This window comes from Brachionichthys hirsutus, chromosome 2 (assembly GCF_040956055.1).
Source record: "Brachionichthys hirsutus isolate HB-005 chromosome 2, CSIRO-AGI_Bhir_v1, whole genome shotgun sequence".
In the NCBI taxonomy this organism is placed as follows: Eukaryota; Metazoa; Chordata; class Actinopteri; order Lophiiformes; family Brachionichthyidae; genus Brachionichthys; species Brachionichthys hirsutus.
The window spans coordinates 8,921,029-8,933,787 of record NC_090898.1 but is presented as its reverse complement, the minus strand read 5'-3'; the positions used below and the strand labels follow the sequence as shown (position 1 = coordinate 8,933,787).

Sequence of the window (12,759 nt, the reverse complement as noted above, 5' to 3'; positions counted from 1 at the left end):
GAAACAGAGTTGAGGGGTGACAAGGGGGGAAAAGTGGGTAGCTCCATGTATAATGATGACGATTAATGGGAGGTACGGTCGCCTAAACAGCGTGAGTGGAAAGAAATCACGAGGAAAAAGATGGCCAGGAGGGGATAACCTCTGAGGAAGCACAGCAAAAGACCAAGTTGAAAATGAAAACGAGCCAAAGTCAGTCTGCAGAGTGCGTGACTGACTTGGATGTATAGAACAAACAGCTAAAAGATGTCCAGTTGGCAGAGGCCTAAGTACAAGTGTCATAATTCCTTGCACATTTCACATACCAGATGATTGGGAATGATTATTGATACCAGACAACAGCTTACCTAAAAGCAAAAGAAAGAAGGGATCTCATTTCTGCAAATGCCGCAAGACTTTTGCAACTTCCACAAAGAAATGGACTGACAATAAACCGGCATCATCAGAATGGGATGTGCTCAGCAGGCTGCAGGACTGGGTCAGAGACTTTACCAGTGGTTGTTGTTAATATGGCTGTGCGGTCAGGTTATTTGAAAAACGAGATGGAACAGTTTTAAATATATATATTTTTGGGGTCTACCCACTGAAACTATAATAAATGATCTGGTGTTATGCTAAATGAGCATCAGGCAAACAGAAAGCAAATGCCAAAGCTATTCACATCAGTCTGAGGCCACGGGACCGATTCCTGGGAAACACAATGGAAAGAACAAGGAATATATGGTCATTTGTATGAAACAAACTTCCTGCCAGACATTCTTGCATCCCACTTTCCCGGCGGCTTTTTCCACAGTAGGGTCTGGGCAGTAATAGCGTCCATAAATAAACAGTGTTCCAGTGATTAGATTTATTCTGGATTGCGCCCTCGCTTGTTACCGAACGCAGATGTAATGTGTGCGGTAACTAACAACTTGTGTCAGGTTACATTTAAAAGCAACTCCAGGAAGCGCTACAGCCATCTAGTGTTGGAAAGAAAAATATGGAGAGAGATTTGTTTGTTTTTATGCAATCAAACAAAAAATGGATTTGCAGCCAAAAAAAATATGTGCTGCAAAAAATAATGATGTTGATAGACTTCCAAAGGCAATAGTTTTATTTGCTGATTTATTAGGTGCGCTAGAGCAAACCTGGCAACAGCGTGTGGAGTACTATGAAATTGTACTCGCGAGATATTTCATTTTAAAACGTCTGATCAAGCACGTCACTTTAGGGTATAGGTTACTTCTTTATTGATGTTTTTGCGATACAGAATATACGTCCGTCTGCTGTTACATTCTTTTCATATTTGGCTTAGAACGTTCATCTCTTTCCTCTGCGATAACAACGTATTTTGCTTAAGTAAAAGTTACTTGACGCCCATCTCGTCTAATAATACAAGATATATGAATAAACCACGTTACACTGTTTTTTTATAGGACACTTGATCGGATGTGAAAGCGCAGGATAGTACAGTAATACCTTGTTTACGTTTCAGCATGACAAACAAGATGAATCAAAATGAACATTGCACAAATCAATTAATTGAAAAGCCTCTGCCATAGTTGTAATTTGGAAAATAAATAAAGGGTCCACATTGAAGACAATGCATGTACAGGATGAATGACATAATCCAAAATGTTTGTATTTCATAACCATTAGAAGAATAGAGATTTAAAATGAATTAACCCAACTCCATACAGGAAATACAACCTTTTCTTATTGCAGGCACGGTCATTACATAGGAGTGACAAGGCAATTATATCAAAAGCAAAGTGTTTAAAAACCAGTCAGTACAGTAAACTACTCAGTATGCCATGTGGAAAAATAATAATAAGAAAAAAGAACCATTCTGATGACTTGGACAAAAGTATTGCTATGGAGATACATGCATCTACATCCTGGCTCATGCTGTACGCCTGTCTTAGGTATGATACACCTGTAATAACTGTGTTCATTTAGAGCTCAGCTGTGAGCTGCCCTTTACTCTGGATGATCTTCATGATGGACTGGACCACCTCTGATGTGGTGCCCTGACCCCCGATATCAGGGGTGTGCAACTGCAAGAAGAAAAGGATCAATAAATGAAAAAAGCCCTGACTAAACACGGTAACCAATACACCAATTTAAAATCAATGAATGAGCTTTATGTCACTTATGTGGACACCTTCAATTTGTCTTTCCCACTTTCTAAGCCGGTCACACACAACAATGACACGTTTGCTTGGCGGTGAAGGAAGACTTACCCTGGTTCCATTCATGGTAGTGAGGACAGCATTCCGGATTGAACTTGCATGGTCGTAAAGCCTAGAGACGTGATGTGAATTATTTACGTGACTGCTGTAGCACAGTCTCAGCATTGAATCTCAGGCGGATTCAAAGAAAGCTTACATGAGGTGATCCAGCATCATGCAGCTGGCTAGCAGCATGGCAGTGGGGTTAGCAATGTTTTTATTTGCAATGCTCTTCCCGGTATTCCTGGTGGCCTGAGAGATCCAGAAAATCAGGGTACGAAAGAGACAAAATTGAGTTACAAGAGGTCAAACCAAAACACTGCGTCCTATGAACCATGAGCATCCAAACAAACCGTTTCAAAGACAGCGTAATCGCGGCCGTAGTTAGCCCCGGGCACGAGGCCCGGCCCTCCCACCAGGCCTGCACACACGTTGCTCACCACATTCCCATACAGATTGGGCATGACCATCACGTCAAACTGCTGGGGGTTGGACACCAGCTTAAAAACAGACAAGGTGGTAGCTGAATCAGTGATGCTTGAATCTAAACGTAAAGGTCTTTGAATTTAACCCTTAAATCACCTGCATAGTGGTGTTGTCCACAATCATGGTGTCAAATGTGATGTCTGGGTAACCAGAGGCCACTTCTCTGCAACACTGCAGGAACAAGCCATCAGCAAGCTTCCTGTTGGAGCAGAAAGACCATATTCAAAAAGGTTCAAGTAGTGTGTAAGATCCATGGAGGCCAGGCAGCTCTTACAAACATGCACATCAGAGTAACTCACATGATGTTGGCCTTGTGCACAGCAGTGACCCGACGTCGGCCTTTCTCCCTGGCCAAGCGAAAAGCATATTCGGCAATCCTTAAGGAATTGGACCTGGTGATGATCTTAAGACACTCCACCACACCCGATACACTCTAGAAGAAGAAGAAGAGAAAATGAACAATAAATGATGAACATTCCAGAGGTTCATTCTCTTAATAATGTTGCTACAGCTCCTTTGTGAAGTTACATGTGTAACAATCTCAGCAATGTCCAATTCTGTATTTTTCTGGAGAGACACATCAGATGTTGTACCTGGCATCTGTGGTAGCGCAGTTTGGGGGGAGGGGCCACAGCCCCAGCCTAATACCTGTATTACCACTGGGACCAGTTTGGCTTTCACCCTTCACCTCCGTTCAGGTTTTACATCTGCTCCTGAAACTTCTCGATCATCTTGTTCTTCTTCTTTCTGGTTATCTGAACATCGCTACCCTCCTCCGCTCCTTGTAAGCCAGTAAGTCTGGCTGTTAGTCGGTAGTTTACCGTCAATCTGCAACTTGAAGTCCCAGAGAGGAATTTAGCTCTGTAATTATCACACTTTTGGTGGTACCTCACTATGTCCCAGACTTCCTCAGGGGCCTCATTGCGCAGGACAGCAAAACCACAAGCAAAGTTTCTGTGGTCATCACTAAATTGGCATTTCCAGTGACAGATTATTCCCGTGTCGGGGGAAATCACAAGAATGTGGCAATTTCCATAAATGAGCTTTCATGTAAAACAAAATAGAAAATTTCTACTTTGAAAAATCTTACAGAATATGAAAAATGTGAATCCCAAGTATTTGACCAAATTCAAACTTGAAATTCTATCTCAGCTTTGAGGCATTTCAATCTGCGTTTCAGCAAACATTCGAACTGCGTCGTCTGACCTCGTGCTCCAGACTGCTGTACTCCCCCTCCGTGTTCTCCCTGATGATCAAGATGTCAATGTTCTTGTGACGAGTCTGGACTCCGGGGAGGGACTGACAATGCATCACATTGGCATACAAGTCCAAGCTCGTCCTTTGGATACACACAGAACCAGGCAGCAAAAAATGTGGATTGAACGGCCATTAGAAGAGAGAAAGACAAAAGCGTTGGCTTCAACAATGGGACAAAATAGTTCATTCTTACCGAAGGAGATGGTTACTGGATTTGACAGACGGTGCCATGGTATGTTTGGTTTCTATGTTACCTATCATGATTGATAAGTTAATGTTACAGTTATATTCATGAGCTTTATTTTAAAACCACATGAAACTCACAACTGCACTCTGATTTTCAGGTTTTACTTGAAACAGAAAAAGGGGGTGGGGGGGGCTTACCTTTGAGGGCAACTCCATTACGGCGGATAGCAGTGATAGCATTATTGATGTCATCCTCAGTCTCTGATGCAGAGTTGACATGAACAACCTCAAAGTCCACTGGAACACAGCTGAACCTACAGCAGCAACACACAAACCACATACTGAGCAGTCCTAAAGGGTCAGCGGCGAGCAGCTTGAACCGGGTTTAGATTAACTCAAGCCAACCTGAAGACTTCTCTGACATGACTGAGCAGCTCTGGGCCAATTCCATCTCCAGGTATGAGGGTCACGGTGTGTCTGCCTCCATACTTGGCAGGTGGGGGCTATAACAATAGTGGTTCATTCATTATTGCTAAGTTTAGCCAGACTACAAATCACATTGCTGACTTATGACGTCATGCTACGCTCTAATGTTGTTGAATTCAGTTTTAAGATACCTTAACATCAATATCAGTAACTATGAAAATCAGCAAGTGTGAAACAATTCTTTCAATGGATCTTCCACCCAGTTAAGATTTCCTTATTTGTAGATAGCGTGTTTTTCAGTAGTAATGTTTTATTCCAGGTTACCTGCAGGTATTTGGTTCATGGAGTACATTGCAATACAATTCAAAAAATTTTGAAATGGTTGTTGTCACAGACGCTTCTTTTTTCCCCCCCACAGTCTTACAGAAAAAAAACATGATCTCTCGTGTGTCTGAGGTGGTGTGCTGTAAATCCACTAAAATAAGTCAGAATGAGACACTTACTATGTTTTCTCTCTGCTGTTGAAGAGGGGCCGCAAGGAAAGCAGGACAAGAGTCAGTTTGACAACTGCATAAGAAAATCCAAGTAGTAGCAAATAAAAGGCGATTATAAAATCCCTTTGAGCAGAAGGGTGGAAAAAGTTATTATAAAATCCTCTTCCTAAATGAGGGTGGAAACACCAAGTCAGAACGTACCTAGCCGCTTCCAAATGTTAACTCAAAGCGGGCATGGAATACAATCATCTTACTGGTTAGCAGTGATTTATTTAACACGACTATAACCATCATAAACTTACCTTATGTAAAGTGTCTAATTAACATAACACAAAAAAGTAAACCGATTCACTCACAGCAAGCACGGCTTTATTCCGATGACTTGTCACAGTTGTTCCAAATACCTGAAAAACAGTTTACATCGAAGGCGTAAGGAAAGTCGTTGTCTCGTTTGGCTAAATTCTAATGTGGCCAACTCGACGCAGTCAAATCGCGTCTGGCGGGTTTCAGCTGAACAATATTTACAATGTCACCTTGTGTTTATAACGAGCAATCGGCCTCGATGTGGAGCCACACAACAGCGATTACAAGCGACTTGACAACGGAACAACGATGTCTTACTTTAACAGTATTTCCAAGGCGTCCACCCCAAAAAGGATTTATAATTTTGGACAGCGAAAGCGCAGCACTGTGGGCAGCCATCTTGAATTTGAGTCCGTAAACACGAACGTGTTTTTTGTCAGTATGCGTCACACCCACATTGATTCTACTATGGCGAAGCTATAGACTGCCCTCGTCTACCACTGATTGGCTAACAATTGTATTCTTTCCGAACCTCTAACAATGTCCACCAATGAGAAGAAGAGGAGCTTTTCCTTCAACGTAGTATCATTTGATAATTAACGAATTGTGTACGTAAATGCAAATATGTATTTAATAATTCTTGAAATAGTGGCCAGAATTTAAGAACTTAAAATTATTATAATAATTATAATAGTAGAATTAGTATTGTTAGTTTTATAATGGCAACAAGTTTTGGTCACGTGACCCTGCACGCGCAGACGCAGTGGTGACGTAACGAGAGTTGGACTATATGCGGAAGACAAACAGATGGTTTAAAACGAATCGGCATGTTTTTATGTTTTTTCAAAGCGTAACATTTGCGTGAATGTCGGCTTATCCTACTGGCGTCTTATGTCTTCTCGCTGAAAGCTGCTTTGTATGCGCAGAGTCTTCATGAGGAAACAGCGCAAGAAACCATCAGAAGTCTCCGCTGGCGAGAGCGACAGCTTCGCTCTTTGCTGACAGGGTTGCAAAAGTGTCGAGATTGAGCAAAAAACTGCTCTTTGAAACGTGTGAACAGAAGGTACGATATTCAATTTCTCATTCCGGTATTGATAATGTTTACAAAATATAACCGCTTGACTTGATTTTCGATGTTGTGGTTTCATGTCATCCATTCAAACGTTCTTTTCTGCAGAGCCATCTTGAATGGCAGCGTAAACATTGTGAAATGTTACGTCAAATACCATTTGATGTTAATATAATAATTAATAGAATGGCCAACACAAATGTTCCTTCAAGACCTTGCGTATTTATTGAACTCTTCAAAGTTAAGATAAAACAATAGCTATATTAAAAATACTTTTTTAATATTCTGTATTGAATTTATGCCCTTTGCTTTGCAGTACTTGTCCATTGTTTAACATTTCCCTTTTAAATTCTAACTTTAATTATGTTTTTGCAAAAATGTAATTACGCTTTCAAATCTTGATTGAAATTCAGACTAACTTGATGTAGCTACTTTTTTTTTTTTTTTTTTTTTATCTCAGGTCTCTGAAACTGTGAATTATGAGATTGGCAGGTTGGTTAATTTGTTTATATATATATTATTCCATTTGGGACCTTGTTGGTCTTGTTTGGGATTCCTTGCGTGTGCTTACGGTGTGCTGTCCTGTCTTTACTAAGGCCCAGTGAGAATTGTGGTGGTTCTGCTGCTGCTGGGGTTCACCTGGCTGCTGGCGAGTTCCTTATTCGGAGGGCAGAGCGGTTCATCTGTGCGGAATTTCTTCACTGGTGAGAGAGGATTTTTTAATGTGATGAATTAATTATCCGACAGGAGAAGAAAAAAAATTGCATCTTCACTGACGTGAACAGTGACAGGCTAATAAATAAATCATGTTTTAAAAGTTTGTTCAACGTTGTAAAATGCTTGATTAATGACGTGAGCAATGGCATTTTCAAAAAACGTTTTCACAGAAAAATGTGATTGTTTTTTGAAGATTTATTAAATCCTCATTTAATATTTATCAAAACTAAAATTTAGCAAAGCTAGAATGCTTTAAATACAGAGCCATGGAACATGCAAAATGTGGTTTGGCATTGTTTTAAATGAAACAAGCAAGAAACAGGGTTGTATTTAAAATGATCAACTTAAGATCCGAGAAAAGGAAATTGTGTCTTTTTTCAGGTTCGGTGAGTGAGGAGCCAACAGCTGGTGAGTTAGGGAAACCATCAGTTCATTGTTTTGTGACTAATCCTCCTGCATTATCTCCATGGAAACGCTGTGTTCTTACCATCATCCACTAACTCATTTATCATGTATTTTAGTTGATGTCCGGCCTCGAAAATATAAATGTGGACTTTCAGCCCCCTGTCCCCCAAAACATTTGGCTTTTCGCCTGGTGTCTGGTGCTGCCAACGTCATCGGGCCCAAAATCTGCCTTGAGGACAAGATGTGAGATTCCGTTTTTATGAGTTCCTTTCATCTACGTCTCCCCTGCTGTTGTTTCATTTTCTTTCTTTCTTTTTCGGTTTCACGCTCTGCTCTTTTTTTCTTCATTGCTTTCATAACAAGGCCTTCGAGTCTTTCTGCGGATCTGAATGCAAGTATTCTGTCAATCTGTCTAGCTGCTTAATCCTTTGGTTTAGTCTGTAGTCTTGGTTGGTTTTTTCTTTTGTTTTTGTGGATGCTAAAATGACAGGCAGCCTGTAGACATGTCGAGATGAATGTTTATGTACAAGCAAAGCATCTTCAGTTCGTGCCTCATCCTCTTGGGGTTCTGTCTCACAGGTTACTGAGCGGCGTAAAGAATAACGTCGGCCGAGGACTAAACATAGCACTGGTCAATGGTAGGAGTGTCTTCTTCCACCATATAGCCGGACGGCGTGGCATTAATATTTTAAGCTTCTCTTAATGGTGTGGTCTTTCATTCTGTCTGATGTTTCTTTGCCGCAGGTGTGACGGGAGAGCTCATGCACACAAAGACTTTTGATATGTGGGCGGGAGGTAATAAAAGCCAGACGCACTGCTGTGTAGTTCACGCGTTGCCTATAAACTACTGCTCACATCTCATCCGATGTTCATTCCCAGACGTTAATGACTTGCTGAAGTTCATCCGACCGCTGCACGAAGGAACACTTGTCTTTGTGGCTTCCTTTGATGATCCGGCTACAAAGTAAGATTCCATGATGTTGTAATCCTTCTGATGAAGATGATGTCAATGAATATATATTTGTTGCAGCAAAGAAAATATTAAAACAACATCCTTGCACTGTGTATAAACACTTTAGCTTTTTTTTTTTTTTGCACTGATCCCTTGCCTCAGAGTTCTTTATTTTATTTTTTTGCTGTACATGGTTGTTTTCTGTGTGCTGTGTTTATTCTCAGAGAGACAGTTGTTGGATTTTGCCTATATGCCCAAAACGTATAGAAGAATTGACAATAAAGGAATCTTGCATCCTTCGGCGTCTCAGAGTAGTTACAGAAGCTTCATGAGGAAAAAGTTTGCATATTAATCTGATCACTGCTTCATTTGTTGTTAAACCCTTGATGCCTTTTGGTGGAACAACATTAGCGGGACCATAATTTGCATCCAGTTGCCCTCAAAGGCCTTACGTCTAAAAGCATGTTGGGTTTGTAGCAGAAAGAGCTGCTGAGATGTTTCTCAAACCCAAGATGGGACCCGATGACAAATTGTCTCCATTTAATTCCAGTCACATGTAGCAGAGGTGTAGCCCGTGATCATCTTGCTTTAAATACCTAACCAGAACCTGCCACCTTCTCTCTGTGCAACAGGTTGAACGACGAATCCCGACGATTATTTGAGGAGCTTGGCAGCTCAACGGTGAAGGATCTGGCCTTCAGAGACAGCTGGGTGTTTGTCGGCGCCAAGGGCATCGAGAACAAGAGTCCCTTTGAGCAGGTGTGTTACGGTTAGCATCGGCTGATCCGTGGGCGAAGGGTAGCGTTCATCGGCTCGTTTCCGTGTGACGTCGAGCTGACTTGCAGGACGCTGCACTGAAAAAGAATCCATGATTAAAACTTGAATGATGAGGCTTATGTGTTCCAGCGAAACCGGTCGTTCTACATGCAGTCAGGCTTTTGCCTACCAGCCATTAATGTGTTCATAATGTCTTATTTACCGGGGTAATATGTAGATATTAATAGAAAACTTTTGCTATGATAATAGGAGTCGAGTGATCAAATTACATTTCTCAGTCACGTTGAGTTTTTGTTCAGAGCCTTGAATTCTTTATCCAGTCCCTGTTTTTTTTGTTTTTTTTCCCATCAGCGTATGAAGAACAGCAAAAACGGCAACAAGTATGAAGGCTGGCCCGAGTCTCTGGAGATGGACGGATGCGTTCCTATCCGAGCTCCTTTGGAAGGATAATTTTGGCCTGATTCTCTATCACAAACAGGACAGTAATTCACGGAGTGGTGCAGCCAAGCGACTGCTTCACAGATCAGACATGTGACTGAATCCATCCAAGATCTAGATGGGTTTTTTTTTCCCCCTTCAGCAGAGACATAGAGAGATTTGAAGTGTCACGGTCTTGTAACTTTTTATATTTCAAAATGCTGGAATCTGTTATTGAGGATGTCTTGAGCTCCTTTTGTGCTGAGTAATATTTGAAAGACCAAGAGAATGTTTTCATTGGGTAAGGGAACCTTGAGAAGCCAAACAAATGTTTGATGGTCAAAGTGAGATTTTGACTAATGAATGAATACAGCTGGAGTAGTTCTTCCAAAGCTTTGAAAGGAAATTGATGCATTTCCTCTCCTTAAAACCTGCGTGTCGGTTGTCAATAATCTTGGACAATAGGAGTGTAAGAAGAGAATACTTGCACCACAGTTGGTGTTCGTCAGCAAAATATCGCCCCCTACCGGTTTCACGTGGAAGTGTAGGGATCTCGGTTTGAAAAACATTTGATGTAAAGCAGGAGTTTGAAAATCTTGCAAAGTACCAGGAGTGTGAAAATATGTTTTATTTAAATACATTAATATATTTGCATCCTGTGATTTATATTCCGTGTGTTATCAATACTGTGGCCTTGTATTGATTGTCAACTTCCTGTTTACATATGTTTAATTTTCTTTGCATAAACTTGGCTTTGATATTTTTCCTTGAACTCTTATTAAACAGTTCTAGTGTGTGTTCATTATACCACCTTATTTAAAGATTCACCCTTGGTCTGTGATCGGGAATGCCTTTAATGTTGTGTGTATCCAGTGGGTTTCAGGTCAGCTCCAAAGCCATACAATAGACATTTTATTTCATGTGGTTGGGGGTGCATAAGAGCTGAGCTGTCAGTTTTAGGTTGTCTTACTTCTAAGTGTAAATATTTTTACAATATATACAATTCATTATAGACCATATTGTTATATTTTAATAATGAAATGAAACTGATCCAAATTCCAATAACACGGGAAACCATGAAAGTGGCTCTCATGGTTTCCATGGTTTCATGGCTCTCAGGACAGTTACATATGTAATAGATGTACCCCTTTAATGCAGATCTACTCCCAAAATGTGTGGTTCCTGCTTTTGTTCTTCCACCTATCTGAAGATCTGTCTTGAACATTGTTAATAAAAAAGGCTGAAAAAAACCTTTGAAGGGCATTAATCACATTCATGGCTCTCCTCCTTTATCTGGGCCCAATGCAAAATTATTACGTGTTTCACACCTCCATTCAATTTTATAGATATTGTGTAGTTCTTGTGGAAATAAAATAATTTTTAAAAGTAAAAAAAAAAACGTTTTTATTTAAGCATACTTAAATCCACCAACCACCATTGGGTAGTTTATACACAGCAGATGGAAACGATGACAAAAACCATGATCCATTGAACATTAATTACTCTCTAGATTGAGATTATCTTAATGGACGAGTCACTCAATACTGAATATTTATTCTATGGTACACACTCCAATCTTAAACCCAGTTTCAAGATAATCCAGCAAATAGTTTACAAGTTACTGAAAAAAGATATCCATGTCTTCTTGTAATGTCCAAGAGAGCAGTCTGTCTTCAGTCCGACCTTTCCAACAAATGGCATACTTTACGCATTTCACTAGAGGGCGCTACAAGCCAAAGTCTCACTGGGGTTACCCAGTTCATTGTGCTGAAGGCGCCTGCCTGTGAAGCATATGTCACGTGTTGTACAGTGACGCGCTGTGACGTTCAAGGCTGATGAGCAACTTTCCCTCTAAGGTGCGCTCGTGCGTAATTACGCACAGCTGATCTACGTTGCGCACAAAAGAAAAGGCAACCTTAAATTGAAAATAACACAAACACTTAAAAATTCATTCTGTGCTATATTCCTGAACGAAACATAGTGATTTCAGCATTATGAATTCATGAATGAGTTGTGAAATTAATGAATGTGCCTTATGTGATGTTTAAATAAAATACAAAGGACATAGGTCAGCTGGTGATGCAATTCGGATGTAATTGTATTCATCATTGGTCTTATTTGGTCTTAATCATTATATATATAAATAATTAGAAATAATACAATGATACAATGACAATCATTGAAAATACTTACATTAGTCTATTTCATATCAACTTTGAGTCTCTCCTGTTGCAATCACGGTTTAAAGTGTTATGCCGATGATTTATTCTAGTCTTGGTATTACGATTAAACAACAGCATGTGAGCATCTACTACAGGGGTGGGCAAACCTTTTGAAATGTATGAGGTTTACGTAATAAGTAATGTAACGATTTTGAATACATGCCTGCCACTTTTGCCCTCACTTTTTCAGAGTTTCTCATAAATGGAAAAAAAAATCAACACAGCTTCCAAAATAGTACCATTCAAAGACTAGATTAATGCAGATTGATCACTTAAATGAAACCGCCATGACCACGGTCATGAATCTCAACGATAGACCGGGGTTGACTCCTCTGTCACCGAGTGTTAAGATTTCCGAGGATCACGTGAATGCACCTTCGACGTCACGGAGCAATCCGTTCCTGTTTTGTGACCACTGCGCCCTCTGGTGGTCAGGAACGCTTACTGCAAGTGAGAACGGGTAAAGCCGAGCGCTCGCCGCGCAGCGCACACACGAGAAGCTTCCGAAGGCCGTGCGTTGTGCATTATGTAAATAAGTTCCTGTTATTACTCGGCGACCACTCACGCATGAATGGGCAGTCGCACAAATCGGAGCCGTGAAACCGAGCAGCCAGTGAGAAAACCGGCGAAGCATCGGCCAGCAGCGTCTGAATTGGAACACCGTCCGTCGCTCTTCCACAGACCGACGCTCGACGACGACTTTCGGGCTGACAAACAAGCGGATAAAATACGACGAGACGGAGCAGCGATTTTTTTTTTAAGAGGCAACATTTCTAAACGTATTTTTTTCAATAGGCGTATAAACATTTTATATACAGAAAGCCTGGTGTAAATAAAATGT

The 12,759-nt window shown here is 40.7% G+C and overlaps 2 protein-coding genes across 5 annotated transcripts; one reads left to right on the top strand and one right to left on the bottom strand.

The window, feature by feature from the left end:
* Positions 1-1,104: 1,104 nt before the first annotated feature.
* On the bottom strand, positions 1,105-5,760 carry idh3g (isocitrate dehydrogenase (NAD(+)) 3 non-catalytic subunit gamma). 4 transcript variants are annotated; one of them, XM_068745422.1, is made up of 13 exons: positions 5,678-5,760; positions 5,413-5,460; positions 5,066-5,080; positions 4,542-4,639; positions 4,335-4,450; positions 4,144-4,204; positions 3,900-4,032; positions 2,993-3,126; positions 2,790-2,892; positions 2,561-2,707; positions 2,365-2,459; positions 2,220-2,280; positions 1,105-2,033 (listed from the first exon to the last, which is right to left on the bottom strand). In XM_068745422.1, exons 1-13 carry the CDS (start codon positions 5,756-5,758, stop codon positions 1,932-1,934), a joined length of 1,194 nt encoding a protein of 397 aa, XP_068601523.1. In that variant the 5' UTR covers positions 5,759-5,760; the 3' UTR covers positions 1,105-1,931. The 4 variants fall into 4 exon arrangements, with proteins under 4 accessions (XP_068601523.1, XP_068601531.1, XP_068601546.1 ...); XM_068745430.1 differs by having other exon boundaries at positions 5,066-5,077; positions 5,678-5,758; XM_068745445.1 differs by lacking the exon at positions 5,066-5,080 and having other exon boundaries at positions 5,660-5,758.
* Positions 5,761-6,907: 1,147 nt separating this feature from the next.
* On the top strand, positions 6,908-10,931 carry fam3a (FAM3 metabolism regulating signaling molecule A). The gene is made up of 9 exons (XM_068747046.1): positions 6,908-6,920; positions 7,025-7,132; positions 7,527-7,553; positions 7,667-7,793; positions 8,130-8,188; positions 8,295-8,345; positions 8,430-8,514; positions 9,135-9,261; positions 9,631-10,931. The coding sequence occupies exons 1-9, from the start codon at positions 6,908-6,910 to the stop codon at positions 9,727-9,729; spliced, it is 696 nt and encodes a 231-aa protein (XP_068603147.1). The 3' UTR covers positions 9,730-10,931.
* Positions 10,932-12,759: the final 1,828 nt, after the last annotated feature.

Coding starts and splice junctions, on each gene's coding strand:
- idh3g (XM_068745445.1), bottom strand. CDS start 5,758: ATGGCTGCCCACAGTGCTGCGCTTTCGCTGTCCAAAATTATAAATCCT. Junction 2,281..2,364: donor ATGATGCTGGATCACCTCAT/GTAAGCTTTCTT, acceptor TCACGTCTCTAG/GCTTTACGACCATGCAAGTT. Junction 2,034..2,219: donor CTACCATGAATGGAACCAGG/GTAAGTCTTCCT, acceptor TTCTTCTTGCAG/TTGCACACCCCTGATATCGG.
- fam3a (XM_068747046.1), top strand. Junction 7,133..7,526: donor TGTGCGGAATTTCTTCACTG/GTGAGAGAGGAT, acceptor GTCTTTTTTCAG/GTTCGGTGAGTGAGGAGCCA. Junction 8,346..8,429: donor TTTTGATATGTGGGCGGGAG/GTAATAAAAGCC, acceptor GTTCATTCCCAG/ACGTTAATGACTTGCTGAAG.